Source organism: Oncorhynchus keta, chromosome 3 (assembly GCF_023373465.1).
Source record: "Oncorhynchus keta strain PuntledgeMale-10-30-2019 chromosome 3, Oket_V2, whole genome shotgun sequence".
Taxonomy (NCBI): Eukaryota; Metazoa; Chordata; class Actinopteri; order Salmoniformes; family Salmonidae; genus Oncorhynchus; species Oncorhynchus keta.
In genome coordinates, this window is record NC_068423.1 from 27145722 (window position 1) to 27160721 (window position 15000).

The 15000-nt window shown below is 52.0% G+C and overlaps 1 protein-coding gene across 1 annotated transcript in view; it reads right to left on the minus strand.

Moving 5' to 3' along the window:
• LOC127915246 (netrin receptor UNC5B-b-like) overlaps window positions 1–15000 on the minus strand; it is a 188819-nt gene that overhangs the window by 51877 nt on the left and 121942 nt on the right. The window contains exons 2-3 of the mRNA XM_052494927.1: window positions 14968–15000; window positions 13384–13527 (exon numbers count right to left, since the gene is read on the minus strand). The exon at window positions 14968–15000 is cut by the window's right edge and continues 192 nt beyond it. Coding sequence (XP_052350887.1) covers window positions 13384–13527; window positions 14968–15000 — 177 coding nt within the window. The remainder of the gene's footprint in view (window positions 1–13383; window positions 13528–14967) is intronic.

The window sequence follows — 15000 nt, forward strand, 5'->3', positions numbered from 1 at the left end:
TTTAAGCGCAATATTTTGTCACGAAAAGATGCTCGACTATGCATGGAATTGACAGCCTTGGAAAGACAAAACTCTGACGTTTCCAAAACTGCAAAGATATTATCTGTGAGTGCCCCAGAACTAATGCAACAGGCGAAACCAAGATGAAGTTTCATACAGGAAATGCCCCGGATTCTGAAGGCGCTGTGTTCCAATGTCTCCTTATATGGCTGTGAATGCGCCAGGAATGAGCCTGCGCTTTCTGTCTATTCCCCGAGGTGTCTGCAGCATTGTGACGTGTTTGTAGGCATATCATTGGAAGATTGACCATAAGAGACTACATTTACCTGGTGTCCCGCCCGGTGTCCTGTGTGCGTAATCTGTTGGTCCATGCGCGTTCCATTTCTTCAGAATTTAAAGTAAACTGCCACGATGGATTTTATCGTCGATAGATATGTGAAAGACACCTTGAGGATTGATTCCAAACATCGTTTGCCATGTTTCTGTCGATATTATGGAGTTAATTTGGAAAAAAGTTTGCGTTTTAATGACTTATTTATTTTTTACCCAAAACGTGATGAACAAAACGGAGCGATTAGTCGACACAAATAATATTTTTTGTAAAAACGGAACATTTCCTATCTAACAGAGTCTCCTCATTGAAAACATCTGAAGTTCTTCAAAGGTAAATTATTTTATTTGAATGGTTTTATGGTTTTTGTGGAAAATGTTACATGCTGAATGCTAATGCTAAATGGTACGTTAGCCATCAATACTGTTACACAAATGCTTGTTTTGCAATGGTTGAGAAGCATATTTTGAAAATCTGAGATGACAGTGTTGTTAACACAAGGCTAAGCTTGAGAGCAAATTGATTAATTTCATTTCATTTGCGATTTTCATGAATAGGAGTCGAGAGGGGGGGGGGCGACAGAGAGTTACACTGTTAACAGAGACGAGAGGGGGGACAGAGAGTTACACTGTTAACAGAGACGAGAGGGGGGGGGGCGACAGAGGGTTACACTGTTAACAGAGACGAGAGGGGGCGACAGAGAGTTACACTGTTAACAGAGACGAGAGGGGGGACAGAGAGTTACACTGTTAACAGAGACGAGAGGGGGGCGACGGAAAGTTACACTGTTAACAGAGTCGAGAGGGGGGGACAGAGAGTTACACTGTTAACAGAGACGAGAGGGGGCGACAGAGAGTTACACTGTTAACAGAGTCGAGAGGGGGCGACAGAGAGTTACACTGTTAACAGAGACGAGAGGGGGGACAGAGAGTTACACTGTTAACAGAGACGAGAGGGGGGGGGCGACAGAAAGTTACACTGTTAACAGAGTCGAGAGGGGGGAGACAGAGAGTTACACTGTTAACAGAGACGAGAGGGGGGACAGAGAGTTACACTGTTAACAGAGACGAGAGGGGGCGACAGAAAGTTACACTGTTAACAGAGTCGAGAGGGGGGCGACAGAGAGTTACACTGTTAACAGAGACGAGAAGGGGGGCGACAGAGAGTTACACTGTTAACAGAGTCGAGAGGGGGGCGACAGAGAGTTACACTGTTAACAGAGTCGAGGGGGGGGGCGACAGAGAGTTACACTGTTAACAGAGTCGAGAGGGGGGCAGAGAGTTACACTGTTAACAGAGACGAGGGGGGCGACAGAGAGTTAAACTGTTAACAGAGTCGAGAGGGGGGCGACAGAGAGTTACACTGTTAACAGAGACGAGAGGGGGGCGACGGAGAGTTACACTGTTAACAGAGTCGAGAGGGGGGCGACAGAGAGTTACACTGTTAACAGAGACGAGAGGGGGGACAGAGAGTTACACTGTTAACAGAGACGAGAGGGGGGCGACAGAAAGTTACACTGTTAACAGAGTCGAGAGGGGGACAGAGAGTTACACTGTTAACAGAGACGAGAGGGGGGGACAGAGAGTTACACTGTTAACAGAGACGAGAGGGGGCGACAGAAAGTTACACTGTTAACAGAGTCGAGAGGGGGCGACAGAGAGTTACACTGTTAACAGAGACGAGAAGGGGGGCGACAGAGAGTTACACTGTTAACAGAGACGAGAGGGGGGCGACGGAAAGTTACACTGTTAACAGAGTCGAGAGGGGGGACAGAGAGTTACACTGTTAACAGAGTCGAGAGGGGGGCGACAGAGAGTTACACTGTTAACAGAGTCGAGAGGGGGGCGACAGAGAGTTACACTGTTAACAGAGTCGAGAGGGGGGCAGAGAGTTACACTGTTAACAGAGACGAGGGGGGCGACAGAGAGTTACACTGTTAACAGAGTCGAGAGGGGGGCGACAGAGAGTTAAACTGTTAACAGAGACGAGAGGGGGCGACAGAGAGTTACACTGTTAACAGAGACGAGAGGGGGGCGACAGAGAGTTACACTGTTAACAGAGACGAGAGGGGGGGGGCGACAGAGAGTTACACTGTTAACAGAGACGAGAGGGGGCGACAGAGAGTTACACTGTTAACAGAGTCGAGAGGGGGGCGACAGAGAGTTAAACTGTTAACAGAGTCGAGAGGGGGGGGGGCGACAGAGAGTTACACTGTTAACAGAGACGAGAGGGGGGCGACAGAGAGTTACACTGTTAACAGAGACGAGAGGGGGGCGACAGAGAGTTACACTGTTAACAGAGACGAGAGGGGGGCGACAGAGAGTTACACTGTTAACAGAGACGAGAGGGGGGCGACAGAGAGTTACACTGTTAACAGAGACGAGAGGGGGGCGACAGAGAGTTACACTGTTAACAGAGTCGAGAGGGGGGCGACAGAGAGTTACACTGTTAACAGAGTCGAGAGGGGGCGACAGAGAGTTACACTGTTAACAGAGACGAGAGGGGGGGGCGACAGAGAGTTACACTGTTAACAGAGTCGAGAGGGGGGCGACAGAGAGTTAAACTGTTAACAGAGTCGAGAGGGGGGCGACAGAGAGTTACACTGTTAACAGAGTCGAGAGGGGGCGACAGAGAGTTACACTGTTAACAGAGACGAGAGGGGGGCGACAGAGAGTTACACTGTTAACAGAGTCGAGAGGGGGGCGACAGAGAGTTAAACTGTTAACAGAGACGAGAGGGGGGCGACAGAGAGTTACACTGTTAACAGAGTCGAGAGGGGGGCGACAGAGAGTTACACTGTTAACAGAGTCGAGAGGGGGGCGACAGAGAGTTACACTGTTAACAGAGACGAGAGGGGGCGACAGAGAGTTACACTGTTAACAGAGACGAGAGGGGGGCGACAGAGAGTTACACTGTTAACAGAGTCGAGAGAGGGGGGGCGACAGAGAGTTACACTGTTAACAGAGACGAGAGGGGGGCGACAGAGAGTTACACTGTTAACAGAGTCGAGAGGAGGGGGCGACAGAGAGTTACACTGTTAACAGAGACGAGAGGGGGGCGACAGAGAGTTACACTGTTAACAGAGACGAGAGGGGGCGACAGAGAGTTACACTGTTAACAGAGACGAGAGGGGGCGACAGAGAGTTACACTGTTAACAGAGTCGAGAGGGGGGGGGCGACAGAGAGTTACACTGTTAACAGAGTCGAGAGGGGGCGACAGAGAGTTACACTGTTAACAGAGACGAGAGGGGGGCCACAGAGAGTTACACTGTTAACAGAGACGAGAGGGGGGGGCGACAGAGAGTTACACTGTTAACAGAGACGAGAGAGGGGGCGACAGAGAGTTACACTGTTAACAGAGACGAGAGGGGGGCGACAGAGAGTTACACTGTTAACAGAGACGAGAGGGGGCGACAGAGAGTTACACTGTTAACAGAGACGAGAGGGGGGCGACAGAGAGTTACACTGTTAACAGAGACGAGAGGGGGGCGACAGAGAGTTACACTGTTAACAGAGACGAGAGGGGGGCGACAGAGAGTTACACTGTTAACAGAGTCGAGAGGGGGGCGACAGAGAGTTAAACTGTTAACAGAGTCGAGAGGGCGGGGGGGCGACAGAGAGTTACACTGTTAACAGAGACGAGAGGGGGGCGACAGAGAGTTACACTGTTAACAGAGTCGAGAGGGGGGCGACAGAGAGTTACACTGTTAACAGAGTCGAGAGAGGGGGGGCGACAGAGAGTTACACTGTTAACAGAGTCGAGGGGGGCGACAGAGAGTTACACTGTTAACAGAGACGAGAGGGGGGCGACAGAGAGTTACACTGTTAACAGAGTCGAGAGGGGGGCGACAGAGAGTTAAACTGTTAACAGAGTCGAGAGGGGGCGACAGAGAGTTACACTGTTAACAGAGTCGAGAGGGGGGGCGACAGAGAGTTACACTGTTAACAGAGACGAGAGGGGGGCGACAGAGAGTTACACTGTTAACAGAGTCGAGAGGGGGCGACAGAGAGTTAAACTGTTAACAGAGACGAGAGGGGGGCGACAGAGAGTTACACTGTTAACAGAGCCGAGAGGGGGGCGACAGAGAGTTACACTGTTAACAGAGTCGAGAGGGGGGCGACAGAGAGTTACACTGTTAACAGAGACGAGGGGGGGGCGACAGAGAGTTACACTGTTAACAGAGACGAGAGAGGGGGCTACAGAGAGTTACACTGTTAACAGAGCCGAGAGGGGGGCGACAGAGAGTTACACTGTTAACAGAGACGAGAGGGGGGCGACAGAGAGTTACACTGTTAACAGAGTCGAGAGGGGGGCGACAGAGAGTTACACTGTTAACAGAGACGAGAGGGGGGCGACAGAGAGTTACACTGTTAACAGAGACGAGAGGGGGGGCGACAGAGAGTTACACTGTTAACAGAGTCGAGAGAGGGGGGCGACAGAGAGTTACACTGTTAACAGAGTCGAGAGGGGGGCGACAGAGAGTTACACTGTTAACAGAGACGAGAGGGGGCGACAGAGAGTTACACTGTTAACAGAGACGAGAGGGGGGCGACAGAGAGTTACACTGTTAACAGAGACGAGAGGGGGGCGACAGTGAGTTACACTGTTAACAGAGACGAGAGGGGGGCGACAGAGAGTTACACTGTTAACAGAGACGAGAGGGGGGCGACAGAGAGTTACACTGTTAACAGAGACGAGAGGGGGGCGACAGAGAGTTACACTGTTAACACAGACGAGAGGGGGCGACAGAGAGTTACACTGTTAACAGAGACGAGAGGGGGCGACAGAGAGTTACACTGTTAACAGAGACGAGAGGGGGCGACAGAGAGTTACACTGTTAACAGAGTCGAGAGGGGGCGACAGAGAGTTAAACTGTTAACAGAGACGAGAGGGGGGCGACAGAGAGTTACACTGTTAACAGAGTCGAGAGGGGGGCGACAGAGAGTTACACTGTTAACAGAGTCGAGAGGGGGGCGACAGAGAGTTACACTGTTAACAGAGACGAGAGGGGGGCGACAGAGAGTTACACTGTTAACAGAGACGAGAGGGGGCGACAGAGAGTTACACTGTTAACAGAGTCGAGAGGGGGGCGACAGAGAGTTACACTGTTAACAGACAGAGACAGAGAGTTAAACTGTTAACAGAGTCGAGGGCGACAGAGAGTTACACTGTTAACAGAGTCGAGAGGGGGGCGACAGAGAGTTACACTGTTAACAGAGTCGAGAGGGGGGCGACAGAGAGTTACACTGTTAACAGAGACGAGAGGGGGGCGACAGAGAGTTAAACTGTTAACAGAGACGAGAGGGGGGGGGCGACAGAGAGTTACACTGTTAACAGAGTCGAGAGGGGGGGCGACAGAGAGTTACACTGTTAACAGAGTGGAGAGGGGGGCGACAGAGAGTTACACTGTTAACAGAGACGAGAGGGGGGGCGACAGAGAGTTACACTGTTAACAGAGACGAGAGGGGGGCGACAGAGAGTTACACTGTTAACAGAGACGAGAGGGGGGCCACAGAGAGTTACACTGTTAACAGAGACGAGAGGGGGGCGACAGAGAGTTACACTGTTAACAGAGACGAGAGGGGGGCGACAGAGAGTTACACTGTTAACAGAGACGAGAGGGGGCGACAGAGAGTTACACTGTTAACAGAGACGAGAGGGGGCGACAGAGAGTTACACTGTTAACAGAGACGAGAGGGGGGCGACAGAGAGTTACACTGTTAACAGAGACGAGAGGGGGCGACAGAGAGTTACACTGTTAACAGAGACGAGGGGGGGCGACAGAGAGTTACACTGTTAACAGAGACGAGAGGGGGGCGACAGAGAGTTACACTGTTAACAGAGACGAGAGGGGGGCGACAGAGAGTTACACTGTTAACAGAGACGAGAGGGGGGCGACAGAGAGTTACACTGTTAACAGAGTCGAGGGGGGGGCGACAGAGAGTTACACTGTTAACAGAGTCGAGGGGGGGCGACAGAGAGTTACACTGTTAACAGAGACGAGGGGGGCGACAGAGAGTTACACTGTTAACAGAGACGAGAGGGGGGCGACAGAGAGTTACACTGTTAACAGAGTCGAGAGGGGGGCGACAGAGAGTTACACTGTTAACAGAGACGAGAGGGGGCGACAGAGAGTTACACTGTTAACAGAGTCGAGAGGGGGGCGACAGAGAGTTACACTGTTAACAGAGACGAGAGGGGGGCGACAGAGAGTTACACTGTTAACAGAGACGAGAGGGGGCGACAGAGAGTTACACTGTTAACAGAGACGAGAGGGGGGCGACAGAGAGTTAAACTGTTAACAGAGTCGAGAGGGGGGGCGACAGAGAGTTACACTGTTAACAGAGACGAGAGGGGGGGCGACAGAGAGTTACACTGTTAACAGAGACGAGAGGGGGGCGACAGAGAGTTACACTGTTAACAGAGAGAGAGGGGGGCGACAGAGAGTTACACTGTTAACAGAGACGAGAGGGGGGCGACAGAGAGTTACACTGTTAACAGAGTCGAGAGGGGGCGACAGAGAGTTACACTGTTAACAGAGACGAGAGGGGGGCGACAGAGAGTTACACTGTTAACAGAGTCGAGAGGGGGGCGACAGAGAGTTACACTGTTAACAGAGTCGAGAGGGGGGCGACAGAGAGTTACACTGTTAACAGAGACGAGAGGGGGGCGACAGAGAGTTACACTGTTAACAGAGTCGAGAGGGGGGCGACAGAGAGTTACACTGTTAACAGAGTCGAGAGGGGGGGCGACAGAGAGTTACACTGTTAACAGAGACGAGAGGGGGCGACAGAGAGTTACACTGTTAACAGAGACGAGAGGGGGGCGACAGAGAGTTACACTGTTAACAGAGACGAGAGGGGGCGACAGAGAGTTACACTGTTAACAGAGACGAGAGGGGGGCGACAGAGAGTTACACTGTTAACAGAGACGAGAGGGGGGCGACAGAGAGTTACACTGTTAACAGAGACAGAGAGGGGGGCGACAGAGAGTTACACTGTTAACAGAGACGAGAGGGGGGCGACAGAGAGTTACACTGTTAACAGAGACGAGAGGGGGCGACAGAGAGTTACACTGTTAACAGAGACGAGAGGGGGGCGACAGAGAGTTACACTGTTAACAGAGTCGAGAGGGGGGCGACAGAGAGTTACACTGTTAACAGAGTCGAGAGAGGGGGGCGACAGAGAGTTACACTGTTAACAGAGACGAGAGGGGGCGACAGAGAGTTACACTGTTAACAGAGACGAGAGGGGGGCGACAGAGAGTTACACTGTTAACAGAGCTCGAGAGGGGGCGACAGAGAGTTACACTGTTAACAGAGACGAGAGGGGGGCGACAGAGAGTTAAACTGTTAACAGAGTCGAGAGGGGGGCGACAGAGAGTTACACTGTTAACAGAGTCGAGAGGGGGCGACAGAGAGTTAAACTGTTAACAGAGACGAGAGGGGGGCGACAGAGAGTTACACTGTTAACAGAGACGAGAGGGGGGCGACAGAGAGTTACACTGTTAACAGAGTCGAGAGGGGGGCGACAGAGAGTTACACTGTTAACAGAGACGAGAGGGGGGCGACAGAGAGTTACACTGTTAACAGAGACGAGAGGGGGGCCACAGAGAGTTACACTGTTAACAGAGACGAGAGGGGGGCGACAGAGAGTTACACTGTTAACAGAGACGAGAGGGGGGGGCCACAGAGAGTTACACTGTTAACAGAGACGAGAGGGGGGCGACAGAGAGTTACACTGTTAACAGAGACGAGAGGGGGCGACAGAGAGTTACACTGTTAACAGAGACGAGAGGGGGGGGGCGACAGAGAGTTACACTGTTAACAGAGACGAGAGGGGGGCGACAGAGAGTTACACTGTTAACAGAGACGAGAGGGGGGCGACAGAGAGAGTTACACTGTTAACAGAGACGAGAGGGGGGCGACAGAGAGTTACACTGTTAACAGAGACGAGAGGGGGGCGACAGAGAGTTACACTGTTAACAGAGACGAGAGGGGGGCGACAGAGAGTTACACTGTTAACAGAGACGAGAGGGGGGCGACAGAGAGTTACACTGTTAACAGAGTCGAGAGGGGGCGACAGAGAGTTACACTGTTAACAGAGACGAGAGGGGGCGACAGAGAGTTACACTGTTAACAGAGACGAGAGGGGGGCGACAGAGAGTTAACTGTTAACAGAGACGAGAGGGGGGCGACAGAGAGTTACACTGTTAACAGAGACGAGAGGGGGGGACAGAGAGTTACACTGTTAACAGAGACGAGAGGGGGGCGACAGAGAGTTACACTGTTAACAGAGACGAGAGGGGGGCGACAGAGAGTTACACTGTTAACAGAGACGAGAGGGGGCGACAGAGAGTTACACTGTTAACAGAGACGAGAGGGGGCGACAGAGAGTTACACTGTTAACAGAGACGAGAGGGGGCGACAGAGAGTTACACTGTTAACAGAGACGAGAGGGGGGCGACAGAGAGTTAAACTGTTAACAGAGACGAGAGGGGGGCGACAGAGAGTTACACTGTTAACAGAGCAGAGAGTTAAACTGTTAACAGAGACGAGAGGGGGGCGACAGAGAGTTACACTGTTAACAGAGACGAGAGGGGGGGCGACAGAGAGTTACACTGTTAACAGAGACGAGAGGGGGCGACAGAGAGTTACACTGTTAACAGAGACGAGAGGGGGGCGACAGAGAGTTACACTGTTAACAGAGACGAGAGGGGGGCGACAGAGAGTTACACTGTTAACAGAGACGAGAGGGGGCGACAGAGAGTTACACTGTTAACAGAGACGAGAGGGGGCGACAGAGAGTTACACTGTTAACAGAGACGAGAGGGGGCACAGAGAGTTACACTGTTAACAGAGACGAGAGGGGGCGACAGAGAGTTACACTGTTAACAGAGACGAGAGGGGGGCGACAGAGAGTTACACTGTTAACAGAGACGAGAGGGGGGCGACAGAGAGTTACACTGTTAACAGAGACGAGAGGGGGGCGACAGAGAGTTACACTGTTAACAGAGACGAGAGGGGGGACAGAGAGTTACACTGTTAACAGAGACGAGAGGGGGGCGACAGAGAGTTACACTGTTAACAGAGACGAGAGGGGGGGGCGACAGAGAGTTACACTGTTAACAGAGTCGAGAGGGGGCGACAGAGAGTTACACTGTTAACAGAGACGAGAGGGGGGCGACAGAGAGTTACACTGTTAACAGAGTCGAGAGGGGGCGACAGAGAGTTACACTGTTAACAGAGACGAGAGGGGGGCGACAGAGAGTTACACTGTTAACAGAGTCGAGAGGGGGGAGGGGGCGACAGAGAGTTACACTGTTAACAGAGACGAGAGGGGGGCGACAGAGAGTTACACTGTTAACAGAGACGAGAGGGGGGGGGGGGGCGACAGAGAGTTACACTGTTAACAGAGACGAGAGGGGGGCGACAGAGAGTTACACTGTTAACAGAGAGAGAGGGGGGCGACAGAGAGTTACACTGTTAACAGAGACGAGAGGGGGCTACAGAGAGTTACACTGTTAACAGAGACGAGAGGGGGGCGACAGAGAGTTACACTGTTAACAGAGACGAGAGGGGGGCGACAGAGAGTTACACTGTTAACAGAGACGAGAGGGGGCGACAGAGAGTTACACTGTTAACAGAGACGAGAGGGGGGGCGACAGAGAGTTAAACTGTTAACAGAGACGAGAGGGGGGCGACAGAGAGTTACACTGTTAACAGAGACGAGAGAGGGGGCGACAGAGAGTTAAACTGTTAACAGAGTCGAGAGAGGGGGCGACAGAGAGTTACACTGTTAACAGAGTCGAGAGGGGGGCGACAGAGAGTTAAACTGTTAACAGAGACGAGAGGGGGGGGGGCGACAGAGAGTTACACTGTTAACAGAGACGAGAGGGGGGCGACAGAGAGTTACACTGTTAACAGAGACGAGAGGGGGGCGACAGAGAGTTACACTGTTAACAGAGACGAGAGGGGGGCGACAGAGAGTTACACTGTTAACAGAGACGAGAGGGGGGGGCGACAGAGAGTTACACTGTTAACAGAGACGAGAGGGGGGCGACAGAGAGTTACACTGTTAACAGAGACGAGAGGGGGGCGACAGAGAGTTACACTGTTAACAGAGACGAGAGGGGGGTTAAACTGTTAACAGAGAGTTACACTGTTAACAGAGTCGAGAGGGGGGCGACAGAGAGTTACACTGTTAACAGAGACGAGAGGGGGCCCAGAGAGTTACACTGTTAACAGAGTCGAGAGACAGAGAGTTACACTGTTAACAGAGACGAGAGGGGGGCGACAGAGAGTTAAACTGTTAACAGAGACGAGAGGGGGGCGACAGAGAGTTACACTGTTAACAGAGTCGAGAGGGGGGGGGCGACAGAGAGTTACACTGTTAACAGAGACGAGAGGGGGGACAGAGAGTTACACTGTTAACAGAGACGAGAGGGGGCGACAGAGAGTTACACTGTTAACAGAGTCGAGAGGGGGGGGTTAACAGAGACAGAGAGTTACACTGTTAACAGAGACGAGAGGGGGGCGACAGAGAGTTACACTGTTAACAGAGTCGAGAGGGGGGGGGGCGACAGAGAGTTACACTGTTAACAGAGACGAGAGGGGGGCGACAGAGAGTTACACTGTTAACAGAGACGAGAGGGGGCGACAGAGAGTTACACTGTTAACAGAGTCGAGAGGGGGCGACAGAGAGTTACACTGTTAACAGAGACGAGAGGGGGGCGACAGAGAGTTACACTGTTAACAGAGACGAGAGGGGGGCGACAGAGAGTTACACTGTTAACAGAGTCGAGAGGGGGGCGACAGAGAGTTACACTGTTAACAGAGACGAGAGGGGGGCGACAGAGAGTTACACTGTTAACAGAGACGAGAGGGGGGCGACAGAGAGTTACACTGTTAACAGAGACGAGAGGGGGGCGACAGAGAGTTACACTGTTAACAGAGACGAGAGGGGGGGACAGAGAGTTACACTGTTAACAGAGACGAGAGGGGGAGACGAGAGGGGGGCACAGAGAGTTACACTGTTAACAGAGACGAGAGGGGGGCGACAGAGAGTTACACTGTTAACAGAGACGAGAGGGGGGCGACAGAGAGTTACACTGTTAACAGAGACGAGAGGGGGGCGACAGAGAGTTACACTGTTAACAGAGACGAGAGGGGGGCACAGAGAGTTACACTGTTAACAGAGACGAGAGGGGGGGTTACACTGTCAACAGAGAGTTACACTGTTAACAGAGACGAGAGGGGGGGCGACAGAGAGTTACACTGTTAACAGAGTCGAGAGGGGGGCGACAGAGAGTTACACTGTTAACAGAGACGAGAGGGGGGCGACAGAGAGTTACACTGTTAACAGAGTCGAGAGGGGGGGCGACAGAGAGTTAAACTGTTAACAGAGACGAGAGGGGGGCGACAGAGAGTTAAACTGTTAACAGAGAGAGAGGGGGGGAGGGGGCGACAGAGAGTTACACTGTTAACAGAGACGAGAGGGGGGCGACAGAGAGTTACACTGTTAACAGAGACGAGAGGGGGGGGCGACAGAGAGTTAAACTGTTAACAGAGACGAGAGGGGGGCGACAGAGAGTTACACTGTTAACAGAGACGAGAGGGGGGCGACAGAGAGTTACACTGTTAACAGAGACGAGAGGGGGGCGACAGAGAGTTACACTGTTAACAGAGACGAGAGGGGGGGGCGACAGAGAGTTACACTGTTAACAGAGACGAGAGGGGGGCGACAGAGAGTTACACTGTTAACAGAGACGAGAGGGGGGCGACAGAGAGTTACACTGTTAACAGAGTTAACAGAGACGAGGGGGCGACAGAGAGTTACACTGTTAACAGAGTCGAGAGGGGGGCACAGAGAGTTACACTGTTAACAGAGACGAGAGGGGGGGCACAGAGAGTTACACTGTTAACAGAGACGAGAGGGGGGCGACAGAGAGTTACACTGTTAACAGAGACGAGAGGGGGGCGACAGAGAGTTACACTGTTAACAGAGTCGAGAGGGGGGCGACAGAGAGTTACACTGTTAACAGAGACGAGAGGGGGGCGACAGAGAGTTACACTGTTAACAGAGACGAGAGGGGGGCCACAGAGAGTTACACTGTTAACAGAGTCGAGAGGGGGGCCACAGAGAGTTACACTGTTAACAGAGACGAGAGGGGGGCCACAGAGAGTTACACTGTTAACAGAGTCGAGAGGGGGGCGACAGAGAGTTACACTGTTAACAGAGTCGAGAGGGGGGCCACAGAGAGTTACACTGTTAACAGAGTCGAGAGGGGGCCACAGAGAGTTACACTGTTAACAGAGTCGAGAGGGGGGCCACAGAGAGTTACACTGTTAACAGAGTCGAGAGGGGGGCGACAGAGAGTTACACTGTTAACAGAGTCGAGAGGGGGGGACAGAGAGTTACACTGTTAACAGAGACGAGAGGGGGGACAGAGAGTTACACTGTTAACAGAGACGAGAGGGGGGACAGAGAGTTACACTGTTAACAGAGACGAGAGTTTGTGATGTGTGGTGTGTGTGTGTGGGTGGTGTTCCATGCATGTAGCTGTGTATCTCATCAACAGTGTGACATGTCAATCACACACTGAGTGACAAAACATTAAGAACACCCCCCCTTTCCCTCAGAACAGACTCAACTCGTCAAGACATGGACTCTACAAAGTCCAGAACCCGGCAGCATTGCAGTTCTTGACACACTCCAGCCGGCGCGCCTTTCAACCCTGGTCTTTTGTCTTGACCCTCCACCCTCTGAATGGCCTCTGAACACGATTCAGGTCTCAAGGCTTCAAAGAACGTCCCTCCCTTTCATCTACACTGATTGAAGTGGATTTTACAAGTGACATCGATAAACACACACACACACACACACACACACACACACACACACACACACACACACACACACACACACACACACACACACACACACACACACACACACACACACACACACACACACACACACACACACACACACACACACACACACACACACACACACACACACACACACACACACACACACACAGTACCTACATGCGATGCGGACGTAAGCGCGGCTACTCTTGGTGGTGCCTGCAGAGCTCCAGGCCACACACTGACACCAGTAGTCCTCCAGACCAAACAGTTCCTCCACCTGGGTCCTCGATACAGAGATATCCACCTCCCTCACCACCAGGCCTGGGAGACAGAGGGGAGAGGGGAGAGGGGAGAGGGGAGAGGGGAGAGGGGAGAAAGAGGGGAGAGAGGGGAGAGGAGAAAGGGGAGAGGGGAGAGGGGGAAGAGAGGAGAGAAGGAGAGGGGAGAGGGAGAGGAGAGGAGAGAGGGGAGAGGAGAGAGGGGAGAGAGGGGAGAGGGGAGAGGGGAGAGGGGAGATAGGGGAGAGATGGGAGAGGGGAGAGGAGAGAGGAGAGAGGAGAGAGGGGAGAGGGGAGATAGGGGAGAGATGAGAGAGGGGAGAGGAGAGAGGGGAGAGATGGGAGAGGGGAGAGAGGGCAGAGGAGAGAGGAGAGAGGGGAGACAGGGGAGAGAGGAGAGAGGGGAGAGGAGAGGGAAGAGGGGAGAGGAGAGAGGAGAGAGGGGAGAGGAGAGAGTGGAGAGGGGAGAGGAGAGAGAGGGGAGAGGGGAGAGAGGGGATAGGGGAGAGAGGGGAGAGGAGAGAGGAGAGAGGGGAGATAGGGGAGAGATGAGATAGGGGGAGAAAGGAGAGAGGGGAGAGGGGAAAGGGGAGAGGGGGAGAGAGGAGAGAGGGGGAGAGAGGAGAGAGAGGGGAGAGAGAGGAGAGAGAGGAGAGAGGGGAGAAGAAAGAGAGGGAGAGAGGATGGGGAGGAGAGAGAGGGGATATGGGGGAGATGGGAAAAAGAGGGGAGAAAGAGGGGAGGGGAGAGAGGGGGAGAGGTAGCATATGTTTCGGAATTAATATAAGTATTTTGAGTAAAAAAAATCAAATGTTATTTGTCACATACACATGGTTAGCAGATGTTAATGAGAGTGTAGAGAAATGCTTGTGCTTCTAGTTGCGACCATGCAGTAATATCTAACAAGTAATCTCACAATTCCACAACAACTACCTTATACACACAGGTGTAAAGGAATGAATAAGAATATGTACATAAAGATATAAATATATGAAAGAGTGATGGTACAGAACGGCATAGGCAAGATGTAGTAGATGGTATAGAGTACAGTATATACATATGAGATGAGTAATGTAGGGTATGTAGACATTATATAAAGTGGTAGTGTTTTGAGTCAGTGTTTGTAGTCAGTGTTTTGAGTCAGAGTTTTGAGTCAAGTGTTTTGAGTCAGTGTTTTGGGTCAGAGTTTTGAGTCAGTGTTTTGAGTCAGTGTTTTGAGTCAGTGTTTTGAGTCAGTGTTTTGAGTCAGTGTTTTGAGTCAGTGTTTTGAGTCAGCGTTTTGAGTCAGCGTTTTGAGTCAGAGTTTTGGGTCAGTGTTATGAGTCAGTGTTTTGAGTCAGTGTTTTGTCTAGAGTATGTTTGAAAGTCTACAGGAACTCGTAATTATGGAGAATTTACAAGTGACTGGTGTGAATGAGATTGTTGTATCTGTGAATGTTTACGTGTCTGTGAAGGCTGGTGAAATCGTGTGTAATTCTAGTACCCGTGATCTGATCGAGGCTCTCTCTGGTCACAT